The following is a 27,607-nucleotide window of genomic DNA, read 5'->3' as shown; positions in this document are numbered from 1 at the left end:
CGAGCAGCATTAACATTTGTAAGAGAACTTTCATATTCAACTGCGTAAAACTAAACAGGATTGAAAACCTGTCTGTTCACCTGTCCGTTTATGTCCATAATAATCAATAAAAAAATATACAACATAAAATCATATTTTGGTAAGATATAAGTCAACATTTGAACACTTTATATTTAGTATTTTCATGTCATTACAATATTCATATAAGTCTAAAGCTAATACTTAGTTTTAAAGTGTAATTTGATAATTAAAAGTCAAAAACTAACAATCGGACTCCAGTTATTTTCATTTTCATAAACAAATATCATCCATGGCAGCTTTTCCGACAGGAGCGGCAATCAGGAACACCTGGTGGTGCAATTAGGAAATCTTGCGAAGGCTAGACTCGGCCGCATCCTTCGAAGGATCCGTCCTCTGGAGTCTGCAGTCTTTGAACTGGGACACAGCTCCAGTCTCTACTAGCCCTGTCCCAAATGGCACCTTAAACTGTGAGTCTGCACTTTCGTGCCATAATGCCTCTTTGACTGTCGGGTAGAAGTCTGCTGCGGAGCTCACACCTGCGCGGGCTCGGCAGAAGTGCGTATCGAGGGCGCATAACGGACGCAAAGGGGGCGCTTGCGAGCACCCTTCTGAACACTAAAATGACAAATGGAACACCCTACGGTCTCGTGGACCTAACGGACACGTGCACGCGGTGACCATTGAAAGGCCCCGATCACACCGAATGCGTTTTTTAGGTCTGAAAACTCAAGGCGCACTGCACTTCCTTTTTTTGGTGACTTTTAAGAAAGTGTGTTGCGGTTTTTTTTAATGTTGCTAGGCAACTTTCAGATCAGCCTTCCTGTGAGTCTAATCAAAGGATTATAGCGCGAGCACTCTAAAATTTAGTTTTTAGCTGTTAAGTAAACTGTCATTTCCAGCAAAAACCTTAAAACATGCAGCTCTGGGTAACCTGCGATAGACACCAAAAGCTTCTCCTCCATCACTGCAATCTCCAGACTTTTTAAGCAACGGTAAAACTTTTCGTCACCACAACAGAAGGCCCGCCTCTCCATTCATTCGATTGGACAATGGAAAAAAACGTGATGGCGTCGGGCGCTTTTCTGTTCAGAGCTGCTTTTTTTCAACTTCAGGCACTCAGAGCGCTCTGGCAAAAACGCGAGGCGCAGCAGGCGGTTAAAACGCGAGGCGTCCGGGGCACATAAACAGCGCGCATAACTCTCACTGCACATAGAAAACAATTTAACAATTCGCCTCTTACTGCAAGAACACGTTCTGTCTGATCGGGGCCTAAGTCTGTAAGACCGTAAGTGCACATGAAGTGTTCCATTTGGGACAGAGCCACTGTGGCCAGCACCCCCTTTGTAGCCGTTATGCGCCCTCAATACGTACTTTTGCTGAACCACCACTGGTGTGAGCTCTGCAGCAGACTTCTACCCAACACGGTGCTGATAACCTAGGGGTTAAAGCACTGACACATAGTGCAACTGCACCTCTATCAACCCGAGTTCAAGTCCCGACTCGTGGTTCTTTGCCATTCCCGTTCCTAACTCTCTGCCCCATTCTTTGGCATTACGTCGCAAAAGTGCGGACTCAGAGGAAGACTATGATATGGGTGCCATATGGGAGAGGACCTATAATGTCCGTATCCCAAAGTCCCAGAATTCACTTTTGTCATGAAATTTGGCACAAAGTGATGAGACACAATCCAACTTCACTTGCAAAGACTGAAATGCTCCTTCTACACCCAAACATGATTTCCTCACCTTTTTCCATTTCACCTGCTTACTGTTTCAAAGCAGTTTAATTTGGACATTCTATAACCTCTTCACTTTTATTTAGTCTCTGTTCCAACTTGTGTGTTGCAGCCATGAAAATCAAAATTTGGTTATATTTACAAAATAAAATTAAAAGTTGACTACTGAAAACACTGGATTTTTTTTCTTTGTATATATAAAGTTTAAAGAGAATGAACAGGTAACATATTCTTGATTTTATGGCATTTCACGAAACATCCCAACATTTCTGGAAATAGGCTTGTACTATTAAATGCACATAATAATAAATAGAAAGCTACTGAAGTTTTGGTTCATACCTTAAAATTTGGTTTAATATTAATTTCCAAAGGAAAAAAAAAATAACAAAAAAAAGTTATTTATTATAAATAATTTTCTATAAAGAATTTAATTTCTATTAAGAATTATAAATTATTTATTGTAAAGGCCATAAAGTGAAAAACAAAACTGTGTTTGATTTATATTTAATTCAGCATTTAATTATGCACCAGTTCCATGTGAATCAATTAAGGAACACAAACATTGTGGAGGTTTTTTGTTTTTTTCGGATTCATTGTCGAACCAAAGATTTCCAAACTCTAGTATTGCATGCGTTGTTTTATTGTGAGACTCTTTTGTCAGGTGCATGGTCATGGATAATGATGTCGTCATTGAAATGTTACTCCTTCAATACCAGTCAGTGCAGTGTCTACTTCATGCTGCTGTCTGAATCTGCTCTCCTTTCACTATGTCGCATTTGCTTCTTCTGATCTCTTCCCCTTTATAAGATGCGAGACTCGCCGTCTCCTTTACCTCCATTTCTAAAGCGATGTGCACTGCCGCCATCTGCAGTTCAACACGTCCATGAACACGCATAGCATCCCTAGTTTGATCGTCTTTATCAGCTCCAAAATGTATTTATTCTTTAGACCCAACATCTTATAACAGCCCAAGGTTCCTGTAGGCATGGAAAAGGAAGATGAAAATTGCTGAAATAATCTATAGAATTTGTAAATTGATGTTTATTGCCTATAAAAATTATGCTGTCTGATTCTTGCTTTTACAAAATGAGTGTTCTGTGTTTGTAAAAACAATTGTTTTAAGAAATAATACAAATTTGCCATTATCTAAAAGTCAAACCATGAAAAAACTGTGGTATGAATGATTTTTACTTTCTAAGTTACCAGTATCACGGAAGAGTCCCATGATATGCAAATAAAAATGATCTTTTTCTTTCTTTCTTTCTTTCCTTCTTTCTTTCTTTAATAGTTGGGGTCAAAATGATAATAGACATAATCGGTTGAGTGAATATAGCCTGCAGACATTTTTAAAACTCTTTGACATAAAATCCCGACTGAAAAAAACAATAGACACCATCACAAAATGTGTAATGCTTTTACTGGTTATAATGGGACTTGTATTGGTTTTAATGAAAACTGCAATGGACCCTGTTGGTCTCTACTGGTTGTAATTGTCTCCTTCTATCGGTGGCTTGATAAAACCAATAAATCCTAATGGAATATGTCCCCAAACACACTACAGAAAGCCATTTTTTATGGTTTTAATGGTTAAAAGTTGATGGTTTGTAATGTTTGTAATGGTGTTTGTAGTGGAAACCATTAGAATTTTCTGTGATGGTTCTATTGTTTTTTCAGCATGGATGTGGATAGAGAGATGGGATTGAGGAAAAAGAGGGTGTCATCCCTGTGGAAAAAACCAGCATATGCTTGTAGGTAAGTTTTGATGCTGGTTTAAGCTGGTCCTTTGCTGGTTTATGGTTTATGCCAGCATCAAAATTCACCAGGGATCTGTATAGCACACAAAATGATTTAAATGGGGTGAAGAGAATAAAGAAAAAACAAAGAACATCAGTTTGAACTGTCAGCAAATAGTATTCTAAATGCAAAAAGCGTTTTTTGTCACATTATGGGTGGATATACAGCCCTGATATGATCATATATTGGATAAATAGACTAATGGCCGGGTTTCATTCGACTTTTACGTCTGCGCTTCACACTCCACACCAGCAGGTGTCGAATATGCACCAACAGTAGGTTTGACAAAGTCTGGAAGAAGAAGAAGAAGAAGACGGAGGAAAAAGCAGCAGCAGAAGAAGAAGACATAGGCGCCAAATTTCAACTTTTTGGGCGGAGTTTGTTTTCATTTGCCGCGGTGCAGACTCTCTGCAGTAATCATTATATTTGTGTAAGAAGTCGTGTGAACACTCCTGCGCGCATTTTAAACCGAAGTGGCAGAAACGTTCGCGTTTCACCCGCTGCGTGTCAGAATGTGGAATAACGTCGAACTTCTTCTGAACGAGGACACGAACACAGTCCGTCTGTCCGGAGATGCTGAACAAGAGTCTGGAAACGCGCTGTATCAAGTGGACACCTTGGTGAAACTCTCATCCTCCGAAAAGGTTAGCGGTCTTGTCGATGTTTCCACTGAGGTAAAGTGACTGTCGTTTCACCGGAGTTTGGAGCGGTGATGACAGCGTGGATTCTGAAGTAACGTTACCTTGTTGTACAATACCGCGTATGAATATGACAAGACTTATTTCCCAGAGCGTGTGTAAGTTTGTAAATATCGCACTGCTTGTACTTCTCTAGTGGTTTACACTGTTTACTACAGGGCTGCTCAACCCTGTTCCTGGAGATCGACCTTCCTGCAGAGTTCAGCTCCAACCCTGATCAAACACACCTGTCTGTAATGATCAAGTGCTCCTTCAGATCATAATGAGTTGGTTCAGGTGTGTTTGATCAGGGTTGGAGCTGAACTCTGCAGGAAGGTCGATCTCCAGGAACAGGGTGTTCCTGGAGATGTGTGTGTATACACACACACACACACACACACATATATATATATATATATACGTATTTGTATGTGTGTGTAGTACAAGTGTGACATGATCCTTCAGAAATCATTGTGTTGTGCTGATTTGATTAGATTAGATTCAACTTTATTGTCATTACACATGTACAAGTACAAGGCAACGAAATGCAGTTTAGGTCTAACCAGGAGTGCAATGAGCAGTAAGTGCAGGATAACGGTATAAGTTATAAGTGCACTTAAAGGGGATGTGTGCAGGGAGAAACTATGGGTAATATTTACAGATGAATATAATGTGAGCATAATATACAGATTGCTAGTAACTATAATCAGATTTACAAATAGATGAACAATATATGCAAGTTGCTATTAACTGTAATCAGGAATTTGCCGATAGAAATGAACATAATGTACAGGTTGCTATTTTCTATAAACAGGAATTTACAGATAGACATGTACAGACATATATGTAATCAGAAATTTACAAATGTATTGTGCAATGGATATTTGCTTTTCAAATAGGTATGTACAGTGTAGAGCAATAAATATTAAATAGTGCAATGGTAATGGAGAGAGTGTAGGGGTGTGTGAGGGGGGCAAAGGTGTCAGTGGGGGGCAGAGTTCAATAAGGAGACCGCTCTGGGAAAGAAGCTGTTCCTCAGTCTGCTGGTTCTTGACCTGGGACACCTGAGGCGCCTACAGGAAGGCAGGAGTGAGAACAGTTTGTGGGCGGGATGAGAGTCATCCTTAAGAATACTGCGTGCTCGACGCATACAGTGTTTCTTCTGGATGTCCCCTATAATGCGCTGGGCAGTTTTCACCACCCGCTGCAGTGCCTTACGCTCAGCAACAGAGCAGCTTCTGTACCAGACTGTGACACTGCTGGTTAGGATGCTTTCTATTGTACAGCGATAGAAGTTCACCAGGATGGCTGAGGACAGCTGGTTCTTCTTAAGTGTTCTCAAGAAGAAGAGGCTCTGGTGAGCCTTGTTAACAGTGTTGTGCTGTCTAATTTTTTCTAATAATGTTACATTAGATTTCTATTTTAAATAAGTGATTTTTGTGTTCATCAAGGTATCCTGAAAAGAAAGTGTCACAGGTGTCAAAAAAAAATTAAGCAGCACAAGTGTTTCCTAAATTAATTCTAAATGAGCATATCGGTGTGGTTTGTGAAGTGTTTCTGAGCTTTCTTTCCTGTGTTGTCATGAGTTTTGTTGTTGTTGTGTCTGCTCCAGGTGCTGTCCAATCCGAGGGTGTCTGCCTCCAGTACTCCCAGCTGCTGTGTGGTTGTGGCTGACACTGCTGTGGTTCTCTTTGATCCTGGTTTTCAGACTGTTCTGATTCACTTGTATTTCGGTAACTCAAGCTCAGTTATGCACCGTTAACCTTTACTGTTCACGGTATTGTTTATGAAATAAGGAAGATCTTCTATCTTTAATTATTGTTCTCATGCTTGATTCAGACACTGTAGTAGATGCAGTTACCGCTTGCCCCCAAGGGCAGTTTCTTCTGGTCGGAGAGAGAAATGGAAGTCTGCACATCATCTATGTCCCTCTGAAAAAGACAGTGCTGACCAAAGTAAGTGCTCACCACACTTTAATAGTATCAATTGCTGGTTTGACTCTGGTAACACAGAACTGTTGTGATGTGTAATGTTTATCCAGACTCTGCACAAACGAAACCCCTCTGATGGCGACGAGGCGACCTTTAAGAGCCTGATACTGCACGAGACGCCCGGGGCTAAAGGTGAGAGTCTCGAAATGCTAAACAGAAAAATAAAGATCTAATATATGCAACATACAGTATTATCATAGTCTGTCATTTAAAACGTTTTCTTTTGCGTTTCAGGAGTGTATGATCTCTTTTTTATTGTTAATGATGGTTTCCTCCACACATCTAATGTGGCCTTGGGAAAAATCCAGAGAGCGATTGAAAACATGGATCTGGCGGCCTTAAATCAGGTTGATTTTTGCTTTGGAGTGTCTGCCCGTATACCGTAGTTTGCCTCGTACAGTTCTTCACTGTTTATGTGATTATGTTGTATATAGTTTTTAATTGTACAGTAGGGTAACTGCAAATATTTTAACCGTTTCATTAACAGCATGCATTTTGAAGCAGTGAATGATTTAAACATTTGTTTAAATGAAGAATTAATTCGACAGCGTACACATAACACAGCAATTCTAGTAAAACGCTATAGGATTTGTGGTCTCTTGAAAATGTCTGATGTAGATATTGCTCAATCAGGAAACCATATAGGTATCTTTCAGAGAAAAAACACTGACTGCAGACGGACTTGTATATGAATATATAAAGCTTTATTTGCAACTTGATGCATGGTATTTTGAATGTTAACGCAATATAGACCAGAATCATTACAGATGACATCTGAAGTTACTGTTAATTTACATGCACATTTCCTAAAAACTAATCTGTGCAACGCTGCAGATCAGGTGGTTTTAGGTTTTGTTTTTGTTTTTTGCTGTCAGTCAGTGATGCCCTCTGTTGGTAGAGAACAGCAATGTGGCTGCTTGAAGAGTTCTGACGGCAGTTTACAATGTGATGAGCAATCCAGTCCTCATATAGATCAGTGGATGCGAGGCTGAACCAAGGACAATGCGAAACAAAAGAAAGGGGAAAATTGGTTATTTTGTTTATCTTTCAGATCCAAGATGACATTCTTATGAACTTCTGCTCAACTAAGGAGATTCATGAAGATGGTTGCAACTCGGCAGGTCTGGTCTGTTTCGGAAGCACAGTCCACCTTCTGATCGGGGTAACTTTGATTCTGAATCTGCAGCTCACCTGCACATTTCCCCAATAAGCCCTTTATCCTCATTTCTCAAAATGAGCTGATGCTGCAAAATTATTTTCTTTGGAATTATTAGATAACGTTTTATTTCCACAAGGAAGTTTAGGTGTTACAGCTGACAAAAGCTGGTGAGGAAGAAGGTATTGGAAACAACAAGTGAAAATGAAAAAATGAAAGAGTAGCTGGCTTGAACAAAAATAAGAGATTGTGGTAATAAAATAAAATCCTTTAAAAGATCTTTTAAATGCATGTATTTGTTTAGTCTGCTGTAGCATGTAAATAGTGATGAGTATGTTGTCAATGATATTAGAGACCTAAAATATGAAAAATCCTATATGTAATTGTTTTTCAAAGTAAGTTTTATTCTAACTCTTCTCATGACTGACTCCAGCTGCACTCGTCCAGTCTCTATAGTGTTGTAAGAGCTTACAAATAGAGAAAGCACATAACAGACTCTTAAATAAAATGTAGTGCTGTCTTCACCTGTGTGTTTATGACAGGCTGTCGGTGCCAATGTTCTTTCACTTTGGACCATGGGCTCCGGGCAGAAATCTTTGTCTCTCGCAAAACTCCTCGACTCTGCTTTAGTGTCAGGTATTAACGTGTTCTTGTTATGTTTTGTTTTATTACTACTAAATGTGTTAACAAAGTGTAAAATGTTCTGTTTTTCTGTTCAAGAGGTGAAGAAGATTCAGGTTGTGGATAATTTGGTGTATGTCCTAAACAAAGAGGTAAGGGAGAACTGTTGACACCACACGACACATGTGATGACCTAGATTTTAAAGTGAACTTTTTAGTTGTCTTAGTGTCTCGGTCCACATTACATTTTTTGATTTTTAGGAAGCCAGACTATTTGAATATAATAATTGTATTATTATTAATAGTGGTGTCAATCGATTTAAAAAAAAAAAAAAAAAAAATATATATATATATATATATATATATATATATATATATATAATTAATCACACTTTTTTCGGAAATTAATCGCAATTAATCCCACCTAACATTACAATTTTTAATTAATTGCAATAATTTCACATTCAATCTTCAAATTAATGTAGAAACAGCATAAAGGAAGTACATTTTGATATTTGTTTAATGCTGTTTTTTTTTAATGACTGAAGGCAATTGAATGAATTTTTTTCCTAATATTAAACCATTGACTATAGCCATTCAACATTACAGTATAATTGAGAGCTTTCAATTGAACATTTATTAGACTTGTAGTTTAAGTGAACTTAAAACAATCTTCACATAAACCCATTATAGTAACTGTCATATAGCACCTGTGCCCTTCAGCAAGAAAATTTAGCCAAATTTAATGAAGTGATCAAACACTAAAATCTAAATTAAATAAAAGATAAAGCCTAAAACTACAGAAGTTGTTGATTTCCTCTTTTTTTTTTTTTTTTTTTTTGTTCTTTGATAAACACACATCACAGCAGTTGGTCATTAGGATATTTTGGCTGCTGTTACTTTAAAAGCTGCCGCTGCTGAATGAAGCAGATCTGACACTGCTTTAAATGTGACTCTTAAATAATAAACACTTGCATGTACAGTTTTAAGTTGCCTTTTTTAGTAACTTCATGACCTAACTGATGACATAACTACAACTAACTACATAATCGTAGTTTCATTTGGGTTTAAATGGGATACAGCGCTTTAATAGGTTATAGCCTAATAATGCTAGGAGCACAGTGTAACGGCTGACAGGACAGGAAGATTCGTTTTTACTGACATATGACCAGACATCTCATCTGACCGCAGTGCACTGATGTTCTGCTGAAGCTCCTCGTCACTGGTTCCGTTTTCACACTCGTTTGACTCTGATTGAAATCGCACTAATGCTCCTAACCAATGAACTAAATAAACTGCAAAAAGATTGTTTTCTAAAACATCATGGACAGAATGGGTGCCGAATGCAAGTAGAATCAGCGCTGAAATGCGCTACTCGACCCGGTAACTTTTTTTGAATGGCGGTGAGAATTTGAGATTGTTTAGTGCTGTCGTAAAATTCACAACGGTTGTGATGTGATGTGACTGTAGTCTGATGCGATACAGTACTGTTTTTAGTTTCAATTCACTCTGCGCTGCGCTTGGATTGAGCCGCTTTAATTTGCATTTGGGAACACAGCATTCGTCATTAGAAATGTTAATAAATCTGTTGTTTACAAAGAGAAGTTTCAGTGTCACATGATCCTTCAGAAATCATTCTAATATTCTGATTTGCTGCTCAAGAAACATTTCTCATTATCAGTGTTAAAAACAGTTGTGCTGCTTAATGTTTTTGTGGAAATGATACCACTCACACATTTGTATAAGATTAAAAAAAGAGAAAAATTAATTTTATTTATGCATGAAAGTGATAAAAAGTGAGTGAAGATATATAAAATATATTAGCAAATTTAATTAGTATATTTGATTAATGCAAATGAACGCTGTTCATTAAACCTTGTATTTATCAAAAAATCTAAAAAAAATAAAGTGCATCACCATTTCCACACAAAATATGAAGCAGCTAAATTTTTATTGGTAATAATCAGAAATGTTTCTTGAGTCACATAAACTGTAATGATAATAAAACAATTCTATTAATTATTTTTTACAGGACAATATTATGTATTATTACAATATAAGATATGGCTTTTAATGTGCTGAAATGTATGTTTCTAATAATGAGTGCTGGGGGCGTGACTTGGGGCGTGGTCAGATTTTCCTGCTTTTTTTTTGTCTCTAGCTGATCACATGCCTGAAAAAGTTAAAGATCACTGAGTGGGGTTACATGCACCCTCTTAATGCGATTATAATGATATTTTGGCAATATTGCGATTTAAACTTGACCTCATGTACACACAATATTTTGATCTAAATGACGCAATTAAGCTCATAATTGCAGCAAACATAATCATATTAACATGGGTGGCGTAGGCCGACTTTAATCTAAATATACGAGCATGTAAACATCGCATTATCGCCGCTCTGACCAAAGTGCACATGTAAAGTAAAGTAAAAGACCACTTCTTAAACCAGAGAAGGTGAAAATGTTGGTATTCTTGTGAAAGAAATGCATGCAAGCACTGCCACCGATAGCCAGTTTAGTTTTACTTTTCCTTTTGTTTTCATTTTGAAAAGCTTATCTTTGCTGTTTACCTCGCATTGCACTATAGAGGTTTTCTTTTAATTATTTATTTCCTTTTATTTATTTGATTCTTTAGTGTTTACAAACGTTCAAAATGTAAATGTATTGGTTGATACAGCATGTGGTGTATGCCTGTGTAATGTGAGATAGTTTGTCATTTGTAGCCCACTGTTTTATTGTTGTCGTGCTTTTAAATTAGGATGATCAATGAATCCATCTTTTGTTTTAATCTTTAAAAGTGAAGGGTGTATAGATGTAAGCAAACAGACAATTATCTTTTCTTGTCAAACGTAACAAGATGATTGCGAATTTAAAAGCGAAAGCATCCGAAGCCCGGCTTATAACATCACAAAACAGATTTATAACCCCCCGTTCACAAATAATAATCACACATAATACTACTGATGCAAAAGGATGGGTTGAATGTTTACCACTTTTGTTACTATATAACTATGAACTATGATAAAAGTTTGTCAGCATGCACTGATTAATTCCATGTTGTAGTGTAAAAAAAAAAAAAAAATCTGGGGTGCTGAGGAAATCGTTCATGTTGTTGACAAATAAATTAAAACAGCGGCCATTAACAAAAAAATAAACACACAGCGAATAATACAAATAATGGAAATTGCATGTAAATGGGAGCTTTGCTCTTGACATGTAAACGTCATAATGCGATGAAGTCCTTACTCTGATTATTGGAAATAACTGTATTTTTCATGTAGATGTACGCATAGTCAGTGTTTTCATAATTGATCGTTGCTGTCACTTTCAAGTACTTATCCTGAGTAGTGTTGTCACAGTTTTGGCTTCCCTCAACTAAAGATGGTTCTGGTCGACTAGTAGTCGTTCCTTTTAAGTGATTAGTCGACTAATGGCATGTTTATATGAATAAACCATATAATTATTAAATAACAAGCCTTTAATTGTCTATCAGCAACACTGACTCGTTCTCGCCACAGTGGACGTGCTCGTTTCATACGAATGACATTATCTGACAATATTTGTTTTCCGTTTTAACTGGTTTATTTAACAGTAGTTTATTTAACAGGTATTGTACTGATACGCACTTTCATGACATTTGTTTGTGTAATGTTGCTGCTGTGTACACGTTTCAGATGATAAGCTGCCTTTGAGGTCAGTGATTGAAACGTGCTAATGTGAAAGCAGATCGAGCTGTAGTGAATGACAAAAGTTTCAAAGTGCACCTTTAATGTGAACAAAAATGATTTTTCTTTCTAGGGCATGCTCAGCTTGTTGGACATTCACTCATTTGTCATGCTGTGCTGCTGGCCGGATCAATACGTTGTTGATTTCCTGCTGATTTCAGACGGAAACTCCTCGTCTATTACACAGCAAGTGTCTCATTTTGACTTGTTTTTGTAAGATGTACAGAGACGGGGTGCTCACACATTGATTGGTGCATTTCCTTGTGTTCTTGTGTAAAACAGGCCAGATGAAAACAACATGAAAATCTTGTCCTTGGTAGCTGAAGAAAACAAGGTATTTCATGATGTGTGTGTGTGTGTGTTGTGGTTTACTCACCCTCAAGTTGTTCCAAACATCTTTAGAAGATTGTGGGTAAACTGCAGCAGGTCTAGAATAACTCAGGGGTGAATAAATGATGACAGAATTGTTCATTTTTTTGTGTGTGAATTGTCACTTTAAATCTTGGCCAAATTTCACTTATTCATTGTAGTTAAACCATGGGAATGAGTGAATGCAACATGCTTACTTTTAATGTAATGAAGGAAGGAACTGATGAAGAAAGATCACTGGTTTCTAAATTTATGAGCACAATTTTTTCACTTATTAAATTCAAGATGTGTCAACAAAAACGACAGATTATTATAATCTTCACATTTTCTTATCTGTGTTTAGGGTCATGCTAGGAAGCTTGTGTTTCAGTCGCTGCCTTCTATGGAGGTTTTCTACTCGCTGGAAGTGTCTTCTGAGTCTTGGTTGATCCAGAAGGGGATCAGTATGGTAAGTGAAACAATGGATATTAACAGTATGGAAATATACAAAATATAATGCAACATTTGTTACTAAAATTTTGTTGTTTGGCCTTAGAATTTCTTAGTCGTGTCTTGTAGGAGTGGGAGACATACTGGTTAAAATGATGAATCGGTAAACATTTGAATATTGCGTTTATGCCGGTGTTACTTTGCTCAGTCTTCAGTGTCCCTGCAAGGGGTGTGATGGTACACAAGAGTGATGGTATGTTTGGTGTGTTTGCGTTAAAAGAGAAGGGAAAAAACAAAGTATTAAGATTAAACGGTGCTTTACTAAATACAACTTTTTGTGTTTACTTACAGTGCTGTTGTAAATCACAGATTTTTCTGTAGTTAATCACACCTAACATTTAAATCTGTAATCATACATTTATTTTTGCATTTAATTGACAAGTTAATGTAGAAACAACTATGGTGTGTTTCGCAACAAGATGTATCAATATAAATGTCATTGACCCATTCTGTGTCTGAGTTAAAATTCAAGTTCTGCATACACAAAAATACTGAATGCACGGTGGTTAAAACAACACATGCATGCCGAATTGAAAATAACCGGTGACCGGCCCATTTTGACGTCACACTTACAGTGGCTGATAATGCATCGATGTCCTGCCTGATAGAGTTGTCACGATACCATAAAAATGACTAACGATACCAAGTAGTATCACGATACCATGCAGTATTCTGTTCATTTAAAATTTAGTTCTACAAAAGGAATCAATTTTATAAATAAAAAGATGTAAATGAAAACAGAAAGGATTTTTCTCTGAATACTTCATTAATGTGAATCAGTGACTGGCTGTTGTTATCCATGAAATCATGTAAACAAAAATCTTAGCGCTGCATGAAGTGACATTTAGATGTGGTATTTATACATTTAGACTGTATTTATAATTGCATAAATAATGTTATGAGATTAATATTTTAAATACAAAACTCTGAATATAGAAATATGTTGGAAAAGAATGTAATATGATGGGAAACTTAAAACTGCCAGCTGGTGGCAGCAAGTGTTCATGACTGAATCACTGAGTCATTCAAACGATTCTTTCAAAACAGCTGAATCCTTCAGGAGTGAATCAAATGACTGTTTTTATGAACGGCTTAGTGTATCAGTGATTCGCCCAAACCAACGGGGATTCGTATTCGAACACAGAAACGAACCAAAAACAGCACTCTTAACTCTTGCTTGTGTCATATTGCTGAACTGTCATATCTTGAAATTTCCAAGTTAGCAGCTTGTATATTAAAACATATTCATTTAAAATGTTAAAAAAAAAAAAAAATATATATATATATATATATATATATATATATATATATGATTGATAAGAACCAAGTGCAAAGCCGCTATGTCAATGAATGGATAATGAATTTTTTTTTTTTTTTTTAAATAACAACAGTCTGAATCAGACCATCTCTTCTGATAAACTGCAGCATGAACGACATGAAAGCGCAACGTCTAATGTCAAACTGAACTGAAGCATCAGGAAACACTGAATACCACATAAAGTGTATACACAGCATGTACTACACAAAGCACAGCAGAAAGACATTTTTAGGCAATCAACTTGTAATGTTTCTGCTGGCGTGCATGTTCGAATGAACGTTTTAAACTGTGTTCCTGCCGTGCATACGACATATCTTACGGTACTACCGTACGGACGATACTACCGTTTAAAAAATGCAATGGCACCGGTATTTTTAAGCGTTAGTATCGCGATACTACCATAGTACCAGTATATCGTGCAACCCTAGTGGCTTGTGCAGCCTGAGTGAATATGTGAGAGACTCGTGCAGAAATCAAAACAAATGAGCGCAGCAGCACTCACAGAAACTCACAGATATTATCACAGATAAAGATATTATAAAAGGAATTCATGTTTTGTTGTGTAGTAGATCAAATCACAATTAAAATTGCAGTCTGTCTTTATCCTTTTCATTAATCTCATTTAACTGTTGTTAAAAATGCATGTTAAAACCAGGTGGAGATAATGCATCTTGACTGACATTTTTGAGATGGGATTAGCAAAAATTCATCTAGTGAAGTGCATTAAAAGAAGGGTTTGCCAGACTGATTTACACCTCTAACGGTTCATTCAAAGAACAGGCTCAGTCTCGGGCAGCGCTGCATGTCTTTATTTAGTCTCTAGAGGTCGCTGTTGCACTGCAGAATGACGGCAGGTCCTGTGTGTCTGCTGCTGGGAAGCCTGTGGGAGCAGGAAAAACTGTTTAATTAGAACTATGGGTTTTTGCTAAAAAAAAACGTTTCCAAAATTTGGTTATTGATGCTGATTAACTTGCCTAACCAATATATTGGTCAGCTTCTAAAAAAACAACGCTTGATTTAGTTTTACTGATTACCACATTTCCGCTGGTGTATTGCCCACCTCATATATAGTTATGAACCAGCCGCCCCTAATACCCCGTACAGAAGCTAATTCATAAACTCTTTCCTCAGGACACGATCTATCTGCTGGAGGGGATTTTGGCAAACGCAAAGAGGTGACTAACAGACACGATCATGACTGTCTATAAATATGGAGGGCAATGAGCTGTTGTGTTTATGTTGTGGCATGTTCTTCGCATTTGCGAGTACCCAAAACCTGATTGATTTTTATGTCTTCTAGCAGCCCTGAAGATCCAGTGTCTACTGTTGTCATTAGATGCTTCACCGAGGCGCTGCCAGAGAACAGGTGAGAACATGCGTGATATTGATTATAACTGAATTGGCAGTTTAATTCTGAAGATTTCAGTAAGGTATTTGTTGTGTATGAGGCTGAAGGAATGCTCTGCTTGATTTTAATGTGTTTTTTTGTTGTTGTTGTTTTTTGGGGGGTGATTCTGCATCGTTAATTTAATAATTTAATCAAAATTGTAATTATAAATTATTAATTATTTTTGTTGCTTCACTTATTTAAAATAATTTTTTTCCTGGTTTGATAAATTATAATAATTTATTTACATTAGTGATTGCATACAGATTAGTGGCACCAATTGGCAAACAAATAAAGAAAATAATCTGTAATACTGTGGTTTAGCCACTAGATGCATGTGTAGCCCTATACTGTATATGAGTGCAACATGAATGAGCTTTTTCCCGGTACTGCCGCTGATCATTCTCAGTCAGAGCTAGATGTATCTGGCTGTGATCTGATGTCATGCTGTCATTGGAGTATTTGCTTGTATGTATTGTTTGTGTGGCTGAATGGTTGAATTGATTTCCCTAATTCTCAAAGCTTTGTTCAGTTAGTCACATCTGTGTGTGTAATTTTTAGTTTTTTTTTTTTTTTTTTCATCATTTTGATCACAAACATTACAAGCAACCTTTTTCATGATCGTTGAACCTTTTCTACTCACATAGCCAACACGGCAAAGTCACCAAGTGTCGTACCATTCTGATCAAGTAAAACATTGAAAATACAAAGTGTTTCAGACTAACACGACTGAACAGTAGCAGAAGATTAAATACTTTAAGTATAATAAATTCAGACTTCAAAGCAATTATGTTTTCATCTTCCTCCAGACTCAACAGACTTCTGTATAAGCACAAGTTTGAAGAAGCAGAGAAATTTGCCAAAGCCTTTGGACTTGATGTTGAAGTAAGACACTAGTGAAGCTGATATACAAACGTGTACTGTATAAAAGTGTTTTCATGGTGAACTGATGAGGTTTGTTTTTGTTTGTTTGTAGCTGGTGTATAAGGTTAAGCTGAATGTTGTGCTGGAAAAGCTCATCTCCGCGTCGGGCGCTGATCAAACCCTTGAGTGGCCTGAGCTCATTGAAGAGGCCAAAAGCAACCTGATGAAGATCATGGTAATATTCAGCTTTACAGCAAATGTGAACACACAGGGCTTCATGTGATAACAATGATGAATAATAACAAACAAAAGCGAGCAATAATTAATGTATGTTTTAGTAAATATATTTACATTTCTAGAATTATATTAATACATTATTGCCACTGCCTGTGCCATTGTCAAAGTAATGCCTGGGTATATGCATATAAATGAGTTCACTTTATTTTGATAGTCTGCAAAGAACACAATTTTAGGAAACACATTTATCTGTACAGTGATACTGCTGATTATATGTGATGTATATTTCTGGTATATTGCTCATTCCTGTAAGTAATTATAAATTAGCACACTGAATTGAGTAAAGTTTCTGTACACAATTATCTTGTGTAAACCTGCAGAGGGCAATCGAGTATACATTTACAATCATCAGTCATGCAGTCAGGTGTAAATGTATTTTCCAGTGTCCATATTACTAACTGTTTGTCCACTTTTTTTTTTTTTTTTACTTTGCTGTGTATGTTTTGTGTTCTTGCAACAGTAAACAAATTATAGGACACTGTTGGAGAACGATGGTCATTTCATGTTTGGTAACTAATGTAATAATTCAGAAGTTGTAAGAAGTGTGGCCGCAGGGAGAAAAGAGTAAAAACAGACACCAGATGAGTCTTAGAAAAGTCTAACTCCCACATTTAAATACACACGATTGTATGATTAAGAAATTACGAAAAGCCTTGGGAGTGAGTCAAAGAGCCACATGTGACTCCTGAGCTCTGGGCCGACTGGACTTTCATTTTCATGGTAAAATACCAGATCTACACGATAGAGTATGTGAGCAGCACTTCTAGTTGAGATGAATGTCATACTGTCATCCTGTGAATGTTTAACATGTAGTTCTCCTGTTTGTCCCACAGGACGAGCAGTTTGTGGTGCAGTACTGCCTGACTGCGTCCTGGCCTACTCTCAGCATAGCCGAAGAGATGTTAAATTACACCTTGAACCGTTTCCCCTGCTGTCAGGTCCAAACGGCCCTGGCAAAGCTCGCCACCTTCAGCAACGTGTACGGACCCGACAACTTTGAGTACGTTCGGCAGACCGGCGACCGGTTTCTCAGTTATTCAAATGCAGGACGTGTGTTTTGTCCACCTGTTTACACTTTTGAAATAATCATTTCACCCACGTCATGTCTTTTACAGGGGCATAGCGTGGATCGAGTTCTTGAACAGTACAGATTATCTCAAAGACATCCTTGCTCTTCTGAAGGAGGGGAATCTTACTGGAGCGCAATACTTGTGGCTTCGACATGAGGTAAATGCATCAGTTCTCATAAGAACATGTAGTGTCATTTTTATTCAGTCTTTTTCACTTTTGTGGGGAATTCTGTAAATGTACTGAAACTGTAAAATGCTGCGTTATCAAATACTGTTATTACATGCGGTTTAATGCCGGCGCTGCCCGCTGTTGCTTTAATAACATCGTTCATCAATGCACATGAACGCTTTGTGCCACTCTTTATTGGAGAATTTCATCGTATGTTTTGTACATTGGAAGGTTATTAAAGCATCAAAAACTTAATCAAAATAGTTCATCTGCCATCAGTGACTCAAAATGAATTTTATGAAGCAATGAAAAATACTTTTTGTACATGAAGAAAAAAAAAAAGTTTTATTCAACAGTTCGTCTCCTCCGCATCAGTGTAGCACCATTTTGGAGACTATCTGCTGCACCCAAGCTGTGTGCGCTGTTCTCTGTCAGCTGTGGTGCAAAACGTTTGTTCTCATTGCTTTCTAATTCAGATTGAACCACGGGTGGCAGATGGACTGTTTTGACAAAGTGTTTCATACCTTTCTGGGTCTTGACAGTGGTATTTAGTTGGCAGCCAGTGGGACAGTCACAAACCTCCCGGTTTTCATCCAAAATATCCTAAATTGATTAATGATTATTTTAAATTTGTGGTGGATTAACCCTTTAATACAATGTTTTTCTGCTGTATATGCATTTAAAAAGAAATGTCTTTTAAAGAAGAGAGCTATTTTCTAGAAAGTTTTGTAGTTTATTCATTTAATTAATTTGTAGTTCTTTTTATTAACAGATTTGGCTACACATATGTCGAAATTTTTCATTACCAAATGAATCACCTACTGGAAGTTATAATTTCATATTTGAAGTATCCATTGTTGTTGTGTTTTTTTATTTTTTATTTATTTTATTTTATTTTATTTATTTTTTTCCCAAAATGTCATAAATTAATATGGGAAAAATATTCTTTTTATTGTAAATTCAGCTGTTAAAATGGTGGAGAAAGGTCCCGGTTAGACAGAGATGGAAAAAAACAGAGATCTGAAGTAAAGGTGCAGTTCATCAGCCTTCATGCATCCCAGTGCAATGTGTGTCAGTCCACAGTCTGAAAACACTGATGCTGTTGGGCCTAATAAGAGCCTGTTAAACTTTAACTGAACACTTCCTCTGTGCACTTAAGGCTTTTGTAAATCATTTTAGTTTTGTTAGAATATGCCCCTTTATCTTGAATTTGTGCCCCCATTCATTTCCAGACCCTGGTGTGCAGTAATTTCCACTGAGAGACAAGTTACTTGAAGTTGCTAAAAAGTCCTTGACATTTTCTTGATCATTTGAATCACTTTGATTTTGTTATCTTTTGTTTTTTAGTTTCATTATTGGTCAGCATTGTAACTTGGTAAAGTTGTTGCTACAGTGTTTTTTTTCCTGTAATAATCAGGTTTGTATAATAAACTGTAATAAACCGTTTGTATGTTTTCCAGGGTGAGTTTGCCAGTGAATTCGATGAGAGCTGCCTGCATGCTTTGCTGGGCTCCATTTCATCTGACGTCCCGTCACAGGAGCTGAGTGTGTGGTTTAAGGGTGTTGTGGTCCCGTTTGTATGGAGAGTGTTGCCCACAGGACAGGTACAGTGTGACTTCAAACACCTTGTTTCAGATTGTCTCAGTGACATCAGTTTTTTTGACTTTGGTTCAAATCCAGTTACTGGAATTGTTTTTTTTTTTTTTTTTTTTTTGCTGTCAGTCAATTAAAAAAAAAAAAAATAATGATAGTAATATTGATGATTAATCTAATTTTTCTGTAATCAGTCATGATTAATCACATCAGTGTTTCAGCTCTGTTCAATCTGCCACACCAAAAATCATCCCCGCCGCGACTGCCTCTCCTCACTGACATCTCAATAGCGACGCCGCTCTCATCATTCACAGTCGGGTAAATAGAGGTGAACACAGTGCTGGAATTGAATTTTGGCACAGATTGCGGGTATTGCACGTAATTCTACTCATTCCCGCAGGTTCCACGCTTAGAACGCGATGACAGAACATGCTTACTCAGATCACAATAAACTTAAGGTGGCTGACAGCTTTTAACAATTATTAGGGAGTTTGTAAATGTAATACTGATTTAATGTGGCAGTTCAGTAAACAAGAAGTTAATATTAAGTGACTTGCGTTGTCTGACTGTAACACCACTACCTGATTTTACTGTTTTATCAACGAAAATAGTTCTAAAAAAAGTCACTGCTAAGCAGCTGCTCATCTCCGAGCAAACACGGTGGTGTTTCATTTATGAAAGTGTGTTTTTTAAATGAATCTTGTGAGTCAGTGATTCAATTTCCCATTCATAAAGAATCAATTGCTTTATTCCTGAATGAATCAGTCATTCGAATGAATCAATTGAGTGAATGATTCAGTGCTTAAAATCAGTGATTTGTTGCCAGTTTTGGTTGCATTTTTAAAGTATAATTTCAGTTATTTAAATCATTAAAATTTCGTGTTCTTCTGTGTATAATTTATAAATATAAATTTTTGAATTTGACACACAATTAAATACTTTTTAATAATAATAATAATAATAATAATAATAATAATAAAAATGCCATTATGAAGGAAAAGATTGCCCCTGTTAATCAGATGAGTCAGATATCACCTTGTATTAGGAAGGCATTTTTTTTTTCTTCTTTATTTTATTACTTACTGTTTGCTTGTCTTTTTTTAGTTAAAATAAAATTCTGCGTTTGAGCGCATGTGATTCTTGGGTGGGGAGGAGATGTGGTCCATGGGTAATAGTCCGGCCACCACAGCTGGAAAAAATCCTAGAGGAAACTCTGCTCATGTTAATATAATATATTTATGGTTACATAATTTCATGAATCTTCAAATGAATGTAAAAACAACACAAAAATGGTATGTTTTAAGTGTTTTAAAATGAATTTCATTTATTCCCCCAATCTAAGGATGGAGCACTGATTTTAAAAGAAACTGGTAATTTGTGCTACATATTAACATATTTTAATTATACACAGAAAATCCTGGCCAGGTGGTTGGAGCAACGCGCAAGGAATCTGGAGTTAACGGAGAAGGTAGTGAACACTCAACTCTTATTTCACACTGTGTGACCAAATATTACTTTAAAGGGTAAAACTGAATGTGTCCTGATGCATCCTACACCACATCCGCATACTCACTTTATTAGGTGTTTTCACACTTGAGTCCTCTTTAAAACAACTGAACGCAGACCCCTTTAAGTGGACCAAGAGGTGGACCAAGTGAAAAAGGACCCAGTTTTCTTTGTTCACACTGTCGCTTTTCCTGAAAGAGGACTCAGATCCTTTTTTGGGCCACTTAAGCAGTAATGGTGTCTCAGACCTCTTTGTGTTCGGACTGTTGCTTTTTGGATCTATAGTAGTCAACATTTGAAGTGGATCAAAAAAGTTAATCAAAGTTGTCCTAAGACAAGAACTGGTATTGTTTTGGTTTTAGGACAGTTTTAATGAAAGGTTTTTGATCCACTGCAAATGTTGACTACTGTAGTCCAGTTCAGTGTTTGATGGCCTCCAAAATTGGAATATTTTTAACTTTTGCACAAAATATATGTTTTGTACACCTTTGTAATATTTATTTTGAATAGTTTTCCATGTTTTGTAGTTGTATATTTCATAGCACACAGGATTTCTGCAGGATCTGCAGGAAGCTCAAATTTAAGCCTTTTTAAGACTTTCACAGATAAAATGAATGCCATATGAGTGGGGTAGGGCAAGTAACATATTAACTGTAAAAATGACTCTAAAAAGCATGATTTACAGTTCATATAGGCCTACAGGTTTTCAAAAATAAAAAAATAATAAAATGATAAACTTCACATTTCAGCCTTTAAACCATTTTTAAGAAAAGAGTCAAAAGTATCGATTATTACATTTATGGTTTAGTGGTTTATTGGTTGGTTTAATATCAATTATTATACTAAACCAGAAAAAGAGCTGATTTAAAATGCTAATTCATTCTCTGCCAGTAGGTTTTTAATAAATGTAACGGTTTCCCCAGTAACGGCAGTACACAAAGCAGCACAGCACCTCACTTTGAGACGTGCAGCGCTCATATTTATCCAATAAAATCGTACCCTTTTTCATTTTAATAATCACATTATGCTATATGGCAATGCTTGTCTTTTCTTCCCCATTGTATTTTTATGGCCTTAAATTTGATACAATTGAATTGAAGACTTTTTAAGGACCCACGGAAAAAAGCACTGATGACATCGAGAAGAAAAACCCCCCAAAAAACAGACATATCAAATAAAAGAAAATACAGCAAACTGCTTTAAATTGTTCAGCTACATTATAAGTAGGCCTGTCCTTAAAAGCAGCATTTAAGTCAGAAATGTAATAATCAAATGAAAAAATTAAAATGCATATTATTAATCGTAATTCTCTGCTGTACTAGAGCTACAGTAATGCACAAATCAGTATATTGATACACATGCAGTTACTTTCTCAGACGTTTAGGTTCGATTGAGACAAAACAAACTGTATATGTAAACCATGGGTGTTTTGACACAACAGACTCTAAAGAGGGTGTAGTTTAGTTCCTGCTGGAAAGTGTGTGCTCGTAAAAATGTATATCAAAAAGTTTCAACTGTCACTCTTACACAGTTTAAAATTGGTTGAAATGAAAATAAATGTGTACATTGCGAGTGAATAATTTGTAGTGATCTGCCAGAAGAATCAGTCATTATGAAGAGCCGATTTGTACGGAAACATCTGATGATCAAACTACATCGGAATTTGTGAATGGAAAAATCAAGTGCGCCCGGGTTGATTTGTGTTGTTCACAGTGTTTTTAGCGAATGGTACTCAGACCACCTCTCGAGATGGTCTCGGTTCGGTTCGCTTCTGAGGGGTCTGAGATCGTTTGGAGTGTTCACATATGGGCCAAAAATCTCGCCAACCGTACTCAGACCCTGAAAAGGACCAAGTGTGAAAACACCCTAAAACTTCGTTATCTATCTTTGATAATCAATGTGACGTCAGATTTACAGTTTTATGCATCGGCCTCTGCATCGTCTGACACTTGATGGTTATTGATATTGTTAGCCTAAAGCTTGACTACGTTATCAAACAGCTAATAGTAGGTAATGATGTAACGCAACATAAACCGTGTTCCTGTCGGTCATCTCGGACAGTGACTGTCTAAATGCAGACATCCGTAGACGGGACGCTTTAGTAAGGAGTCTCCTTTCAATGCCATTTACAGCGGTCACCGCAGACTCATATTAATAGCAGGTGAAATCTCAGGCTGTCTGGTGGCTAAAGAAAATGCGAAGACTCTCTTTCTCAGGTTAGTTCATCTGTTTTACCAATATTTACTTTTTATTTATTTGTTTTTTTTTTTATAGAGTGACTGGCCTCATAATGGACTGGTTCTGGCTGAACTTGGCTTGCCTTCCCTCTGGAGGTCCATGGGTTTGGTAAATGTCAAGTTTGTCCCCAGTTTTTAGTCTGTTTGACCATCTTCCTGATGAGTCAATAGTAGTACTGAGCAGAACAATACATTTACCCTCAGATGACAATTGAATTGTTTTTCAGGCTGAAAACTGTGGATCAGAGGAAGTGCAAAACCTGAGGTCACTGGTGGCAAACCTCAGACAGCTTTGTGACCTCTACTCCAAATACAGCTGCCATCTGTCACTGTCCGACTATGAAAGAGTGAGTTGTTTTTTTTTAATAGTGCATGTTTAAAACACTCTAAATTACCATTTTGTCAGAGTCTGTGCCATTTGTTGATTCATCGTTTGAACACGTCGCTAGATCATTTGATGAATGTGTGTAGTCAAAGTATTCACGATGCATTGATGAAATCACCTGTGGCAGGGAAGCACACGCAGTATGGCCTTTCTGATGCTGGATAAGGTGCAGGCGCCGGAGCTGATTCCTGCCGTCATTAAGAGCAGCATCCAACCCTACGCTCTGGAGAACGGATTGGACCTGGACCAGACACTCTTACAGTACATCAAGGTCACTGTCACTTTACTCTCTGTTGTCCACTGAGCTAAACCGTTAGGGCTGCACAATTTATCAGAAAAAATGATTCCTGTGACAATTATGGGTGACGCAAGTAACTAATTAGTAGTGGTTAACCATCTTTATTTGATGAAATGGTTTCCAGTGCTTATAAACTACCAGATTACTGAGTGCACTGTTGGTTACTGTGTCGACTTCCTTAAATTTATTACAATTTCTGAACGATCATGTAATAGAATTACAGAATCAAGTTGCCATTTAAATAAATCTCTTTATTTTACAGATTATATTTTATCAAGTTCAAGTAATTCTTATATTTATTCATTTTTAAATGCTATAGTTTAAAAGGATTCATATAAATGTTTTATTCATTAATTATTAATGCATCAAAGTGAAAATTCGCTGCCAAAACCCAAAATACCCATTTAAATGAATATTTCTTGCATTGTGTGCTGTTGTTGTTTTTGAACTACTGGCGTCCGCCTCTCAAAGCACAGTGTTCCAGAGAGAGGATCTGAATGACGTGTGACGCACAAGACTCAGATTTGTATTTGCGTCTGAATGTTATAGGTCAGAGGTCCTCAACCCTGCTGCTGGGGACCCACTCTCCTGGAAAGTTTATTTCTGACCTGCTTCAGCTTTCCAGCAGTCTTGAGCTTCATTGGCTGCTTCAGGTGTGTTTGATTAGGGTTGTAGCTGCGCTCTTCAGGATAGTGGGTCCCCAGGAACAGGGTTGAAGACCTCTGTTATAGGCTATACATATTAACTAGTTAAGATATAATGCGTTTAAATAAAATAAAAAATATATATATAATCACGCTTGTTAATAACGATTATTCTATCAGGGTAAATAGCATTTCATGTGTCCGTCATGGTCATGTTCCATTAAGATATTTTGTAAAATTCCTACTGTAAATGTATGAAAATCTAATTTTTGATTAGTAATTTGCATTGTTAAGAACATTATTTGAAGAACTTTAAAGGCGATTTTCTCAATATTTTGATTTTTTTTTTTTTTTTTTTGGCACCCTCAGATTCCTGATTTTTAATAGTTGTATCTCGGCCAAATATTGTCCTATCCTAACAACTATACATCAATGAAAAGCTTATTTATTCGGCTTTCATATGATGTATAAATCTCAATTTTGAAAAAAATTACCCTTACGACTGGTTTTGTGATCCAGAGTCACATACATGTTATCTTTTCCCTATTGTATTGCCACAGGTAGTAAAAGTGGATTCCTTAAACAATGGATCTGTTATTGAAACGCAGTGAAGGTTTGATCATGGCAGATTTGGTTACACAAGCAGCACAAATGGCTTATGAAAAAACACACTGGCTGTATGACACTTTCATGTGAGCAGAATATCGCAGTAGAGAGATCGCTAAACTCCCGCACATGTATGTTTTCATATCATCAGCGCTTGTTCTGCCATCAGTCAGCAAGTGCACAGGGTTGCCAGATTGCACAGATTAAGTAAAACAGCAGCCAGAAAGTGTGTCCTTAAAGGGGTCGTCAGATGCCCATTTTCCACAAGTTGATGTGAATCTTTAGGGTCTTAATGAAAAGTCTATAATATACTTTGGTTAAAAATTCTCAATGGTAGTGTAAAACAACACCCTTTTTACCTTGTCAAAATCAGCTCTGCAGAAATGCAATGCAAATGAGCTCTGCTCGCCCCGCCCCTCTCTCCTCTCTGTGGATTGACAAGCCTGTTTACTTTAGCCGTGTTTAGCTGTGAAACTTGCTAACTAGCACATTATTAGGAAAAGTGATTGCAGAGATTCATTAAAAAAAAAAAAAAAAAAAAAAAAAAAAACCTGGATCATGAATGGTTCGCGCGAACATAGACGGATATATGTAGATCGGGAGGTTCATTCCCTTCACAAACTTAATCTACTGCATCTTCAGCGGCTCAGATGTCAGGAGTAAATGACGACCACTATGTTCATTATTACATCCAGCAACACAACACCTCAGTCGCTCAATCGGAGATATTCTTGACTAACTTACATCCCTGCTTCGGCATTGAAACAAAGAGGTCGGACTGTTACAGCTGATCTGAGGTAAGATGCTCATGTCAATCAACTATGGTGGGAGTGCCCTCTGTGGGTGTGACGCCACAACGACAGGCATCTGAGAACGGCTCGATTTGAAAAAGGGGATATTATTTTTACAGATTAATTAAAAACCACTGCATGGATTTTTATCATTATAGGGTAGATTTGTACATACACTGACAACACACATTAATGTTCAAACAACATGAAAAAGTGAACTTAGCATCCGATGACCCCTTTAAACGAGAAAAGCTCTGTTTTGGGGACTTGATCTCTTCACATCTGGCGACCGCAAGCATGAACACTAGCAAAGACTTGTTGGCAATCCAAGACAACGCAAATGCCATTAAAAACATTACAAAAACATTAAAAACAATTAAAAACTCATTTTCAGGATAAATACTGAGCCAGCCAATATCGTGACGATTGTAGTTAATCAAAAGGTGGATGTCGTTATTGAGATTAAAATACGATTAATCGTGCAGCCCTACCCAGTATAGTTTACAACATTACTTTTTTGCCTTCTTTTGAGTTTTTGTTTCCTTAAGAAAAATGTATGTTTACCTGAAATATTTACAAATTCATTCATATCAAATGACGCTGTATCATACCGTATGCAGTGAAACCGTGATGTTTTCCGAGGCAGTAATCGTACTGTCATAACCCTGAGCAGCACACAGACGACTGTGAGGATGTCGCAGGCACTGAGATGATACATGAGCGTAGTCTCAGGACATGAAAACTGATGCTTATTTTTCACATTAAAATGTCTAAATCCAAGAAATGAACTCAGTCCTAACTTTCCCTAGTCATAGTAATTATAAATATATGTTAATTATACATTTAATATCAAGGTGTAATTCACTTGGTTATTATTTGATCAATCTATTGTAGCAGCCTTATGTCTTTTACAGGTAAGTTTTATTCTCATAAGAACTTGTTTGGTCTTGATAACTTGTGCATTCTGACTCCTGACACAATGCCAAGGAATTTGTGCTTGGTGTCTTTTTTTTTTTTTTTAATGAATTGTTATAGAAAGTTTGATTTATTGTGTTGGCTCATGTTTGATAGATTGGATGTGTTTCATTTTTAGGACTTGCTGGACTGCTGCAGTTCTCAGATCACGTCTCTCTTCACTGAATGGGAGGCCAAAGCTGTGGCTGTACTACACTGCATGACAGACGCAAACGTGAGATCGCTTCACTATACTCTTACACAATATTGCAGTGGATTTGTATATATTGTTTATTTATTAATACCCACATTAAAATGAACACTACCAGTTCCGTGTTAGTCACCATCTGGCCTATCGAGCTGATCCTGACTGTAACATGTTTTTCAGTAGTGATGGGCAGATTGTGTAGATGTATCATTTCTTTTAAAGGGGTCATGAACTGAGAACTTTTCCAGTTCATCAAATGTAACAGACCATTGAACTATAAAAACCTCCTGTCATTTTCAGAACTCAGAACATTCTCGCTTTTTTTGAAACCAAGCTCAGAAAACGACTCGTTTTGCAATGTGCCACTTCGTGACGTAATAATGCAATGAAAGTCCACCCTTTGCGGGAGAATTTCAAGGTTTCTACGTCGCTGCCTGTTTAGCTGCGCCCGCCGATACACATGTAGTAGGAGTGGAAATACTAGAAAGATTACTCCATCAACAGAGCCATACACGTCCTCTGAGGATTACAAGACGCTGTGTAGTGTAAGATGTATAAAAACAAAATTGTTTTCTTGTCATCCTAACACTGTACGTCAGCGTTGTTGCAGCGAATCCATTTCTCTTTCATGTCAGAAGCGGCACGAGCGCTTGCAGTATATCAGAAGTAGAACGGGACGTCATTTTACTGTGGGGTTT

The 27,607-nt window shown here is 37.0% G+C and overlaps 1 protein-coding gene across 2 annotated transcripts in view; it reads left to right on the top strand.

The window, feature by feature from the left end:
• Positions 1 to 3,868: 3,868 nt before the first annotated feature.
• The window catches only part of kntc1 (kinetochore associated 1), a 77,368-nt gene continuing 53,629 nt past the window's right edge, over positions 3,869 to 27,607 (top strand). The window contains exons 1-23 of one of the 2 annotated variants that reach the window (XM_051110500.1): positions 3,869 to 4,194; positions 5,840 to 5,960; positions 6,067 to 6,182; positions 6,269 to 6,350; positions 6,453 to 6,565; positions 7,270 to 7,380; positions 7,917 to 8,010; positions 8,095 to 8,147; positions 11,798 to 11,910; positions 12,007 to 12,058; positions 12,437 to 12,541; positions 15,032 to 15,075; positions 15,204 to 15,266; positions 16,097 to 16,172; positions 16,264 to 16,386; positions 17,282 to 17,448; positions 17,564 to 17,675; positions 19,148 to 19,291; positions 20,692 to 20,748; positions 23,061 to 23,132; positions 23,251 to 23,370; positions 23,536 to 23,679; positions 26,841 to 26,936. In XM_051110500.1, the coding sequence (XP_050966457.1) occupies positions 4,063 to 4,194; positions 5,840 to 5,960; positions 6,067 to 6,182; positions 6,269 to 6,350; positions 6,453 to 6,565; positions 7,270 to 7,380; positions 7,917 to 8,010; positions 8,095 to 8,147; positions 11,798 to 11,910; positions 12,007 to 12,058; positions 12,437 to 12,541; positions 15,032 to 15,075; positions 15,204 to 15,266; positions 16,097 to 16,172; positions 16,264 to 16,386; positions 17,282 to 17,448; positions 17,564 to 17,675; positions 19,148 to 19,291; positions 20,692 to 20,748; positions 23,061 to 23,132; positions 23,251 to 23,370; positions 23,536 to 23,679; positions 26,841 to 26,936 (2,310 nt within the window). In that variant the 5' untranslated portion in view covers positions 3,869 to 4,062. Of the gene's footprint in view, positions 4,195 to 5,839; positions 5,961 to 6,066; positions 6,183 to 6,268; positions 6,351 to 6,452; positions 6,566 to 7,269; positions 7,381 to 7,916; positions 8,011 to 8,094; positions 8,148 to 11,797; positions 11,911 to 12,006; positions 12,059 to 12,436; positions 12,542 to 15,031; positions 15,076 to 15,200; positions 15,267 to 16,096; positions 16,173 to 16,263; positions 16,387 to 17,281; positions 17,449 to 17,563; positions 17,676 to 19,147; positions 19,292 to 20,691; positions 20,749 to 23,060; positions 23,133 to 23,250; positions 23,371 to 23,535; positions 23,680 to 26,840; positions 26,937 to 27,607 lie in introns of both variants that reach the window. The other variant, XM_051110499.1, reaches the window with a different exon arrangement.

This window comes from Labeo rohita, chromosome 5 (genome assembly GCF_022985175.1).
Source record: "Labeo rohita strain BAU-BD-2019 chromosome 5, IGBB_LRoh.1.0, whole genome shotgun sequence".
NCBI classification, from domain to species: domain Eukaryota; kingdom Metazoa; phylum Chordata; class Actinopteri; order Cypriniformes; family Cyprinidae; genus Labeo; species Labeo rohita.
Note: the sequence above shows the minus strand (reverse complement) of the source record. Positions and strands in the feature narration are given on the sequence as shown.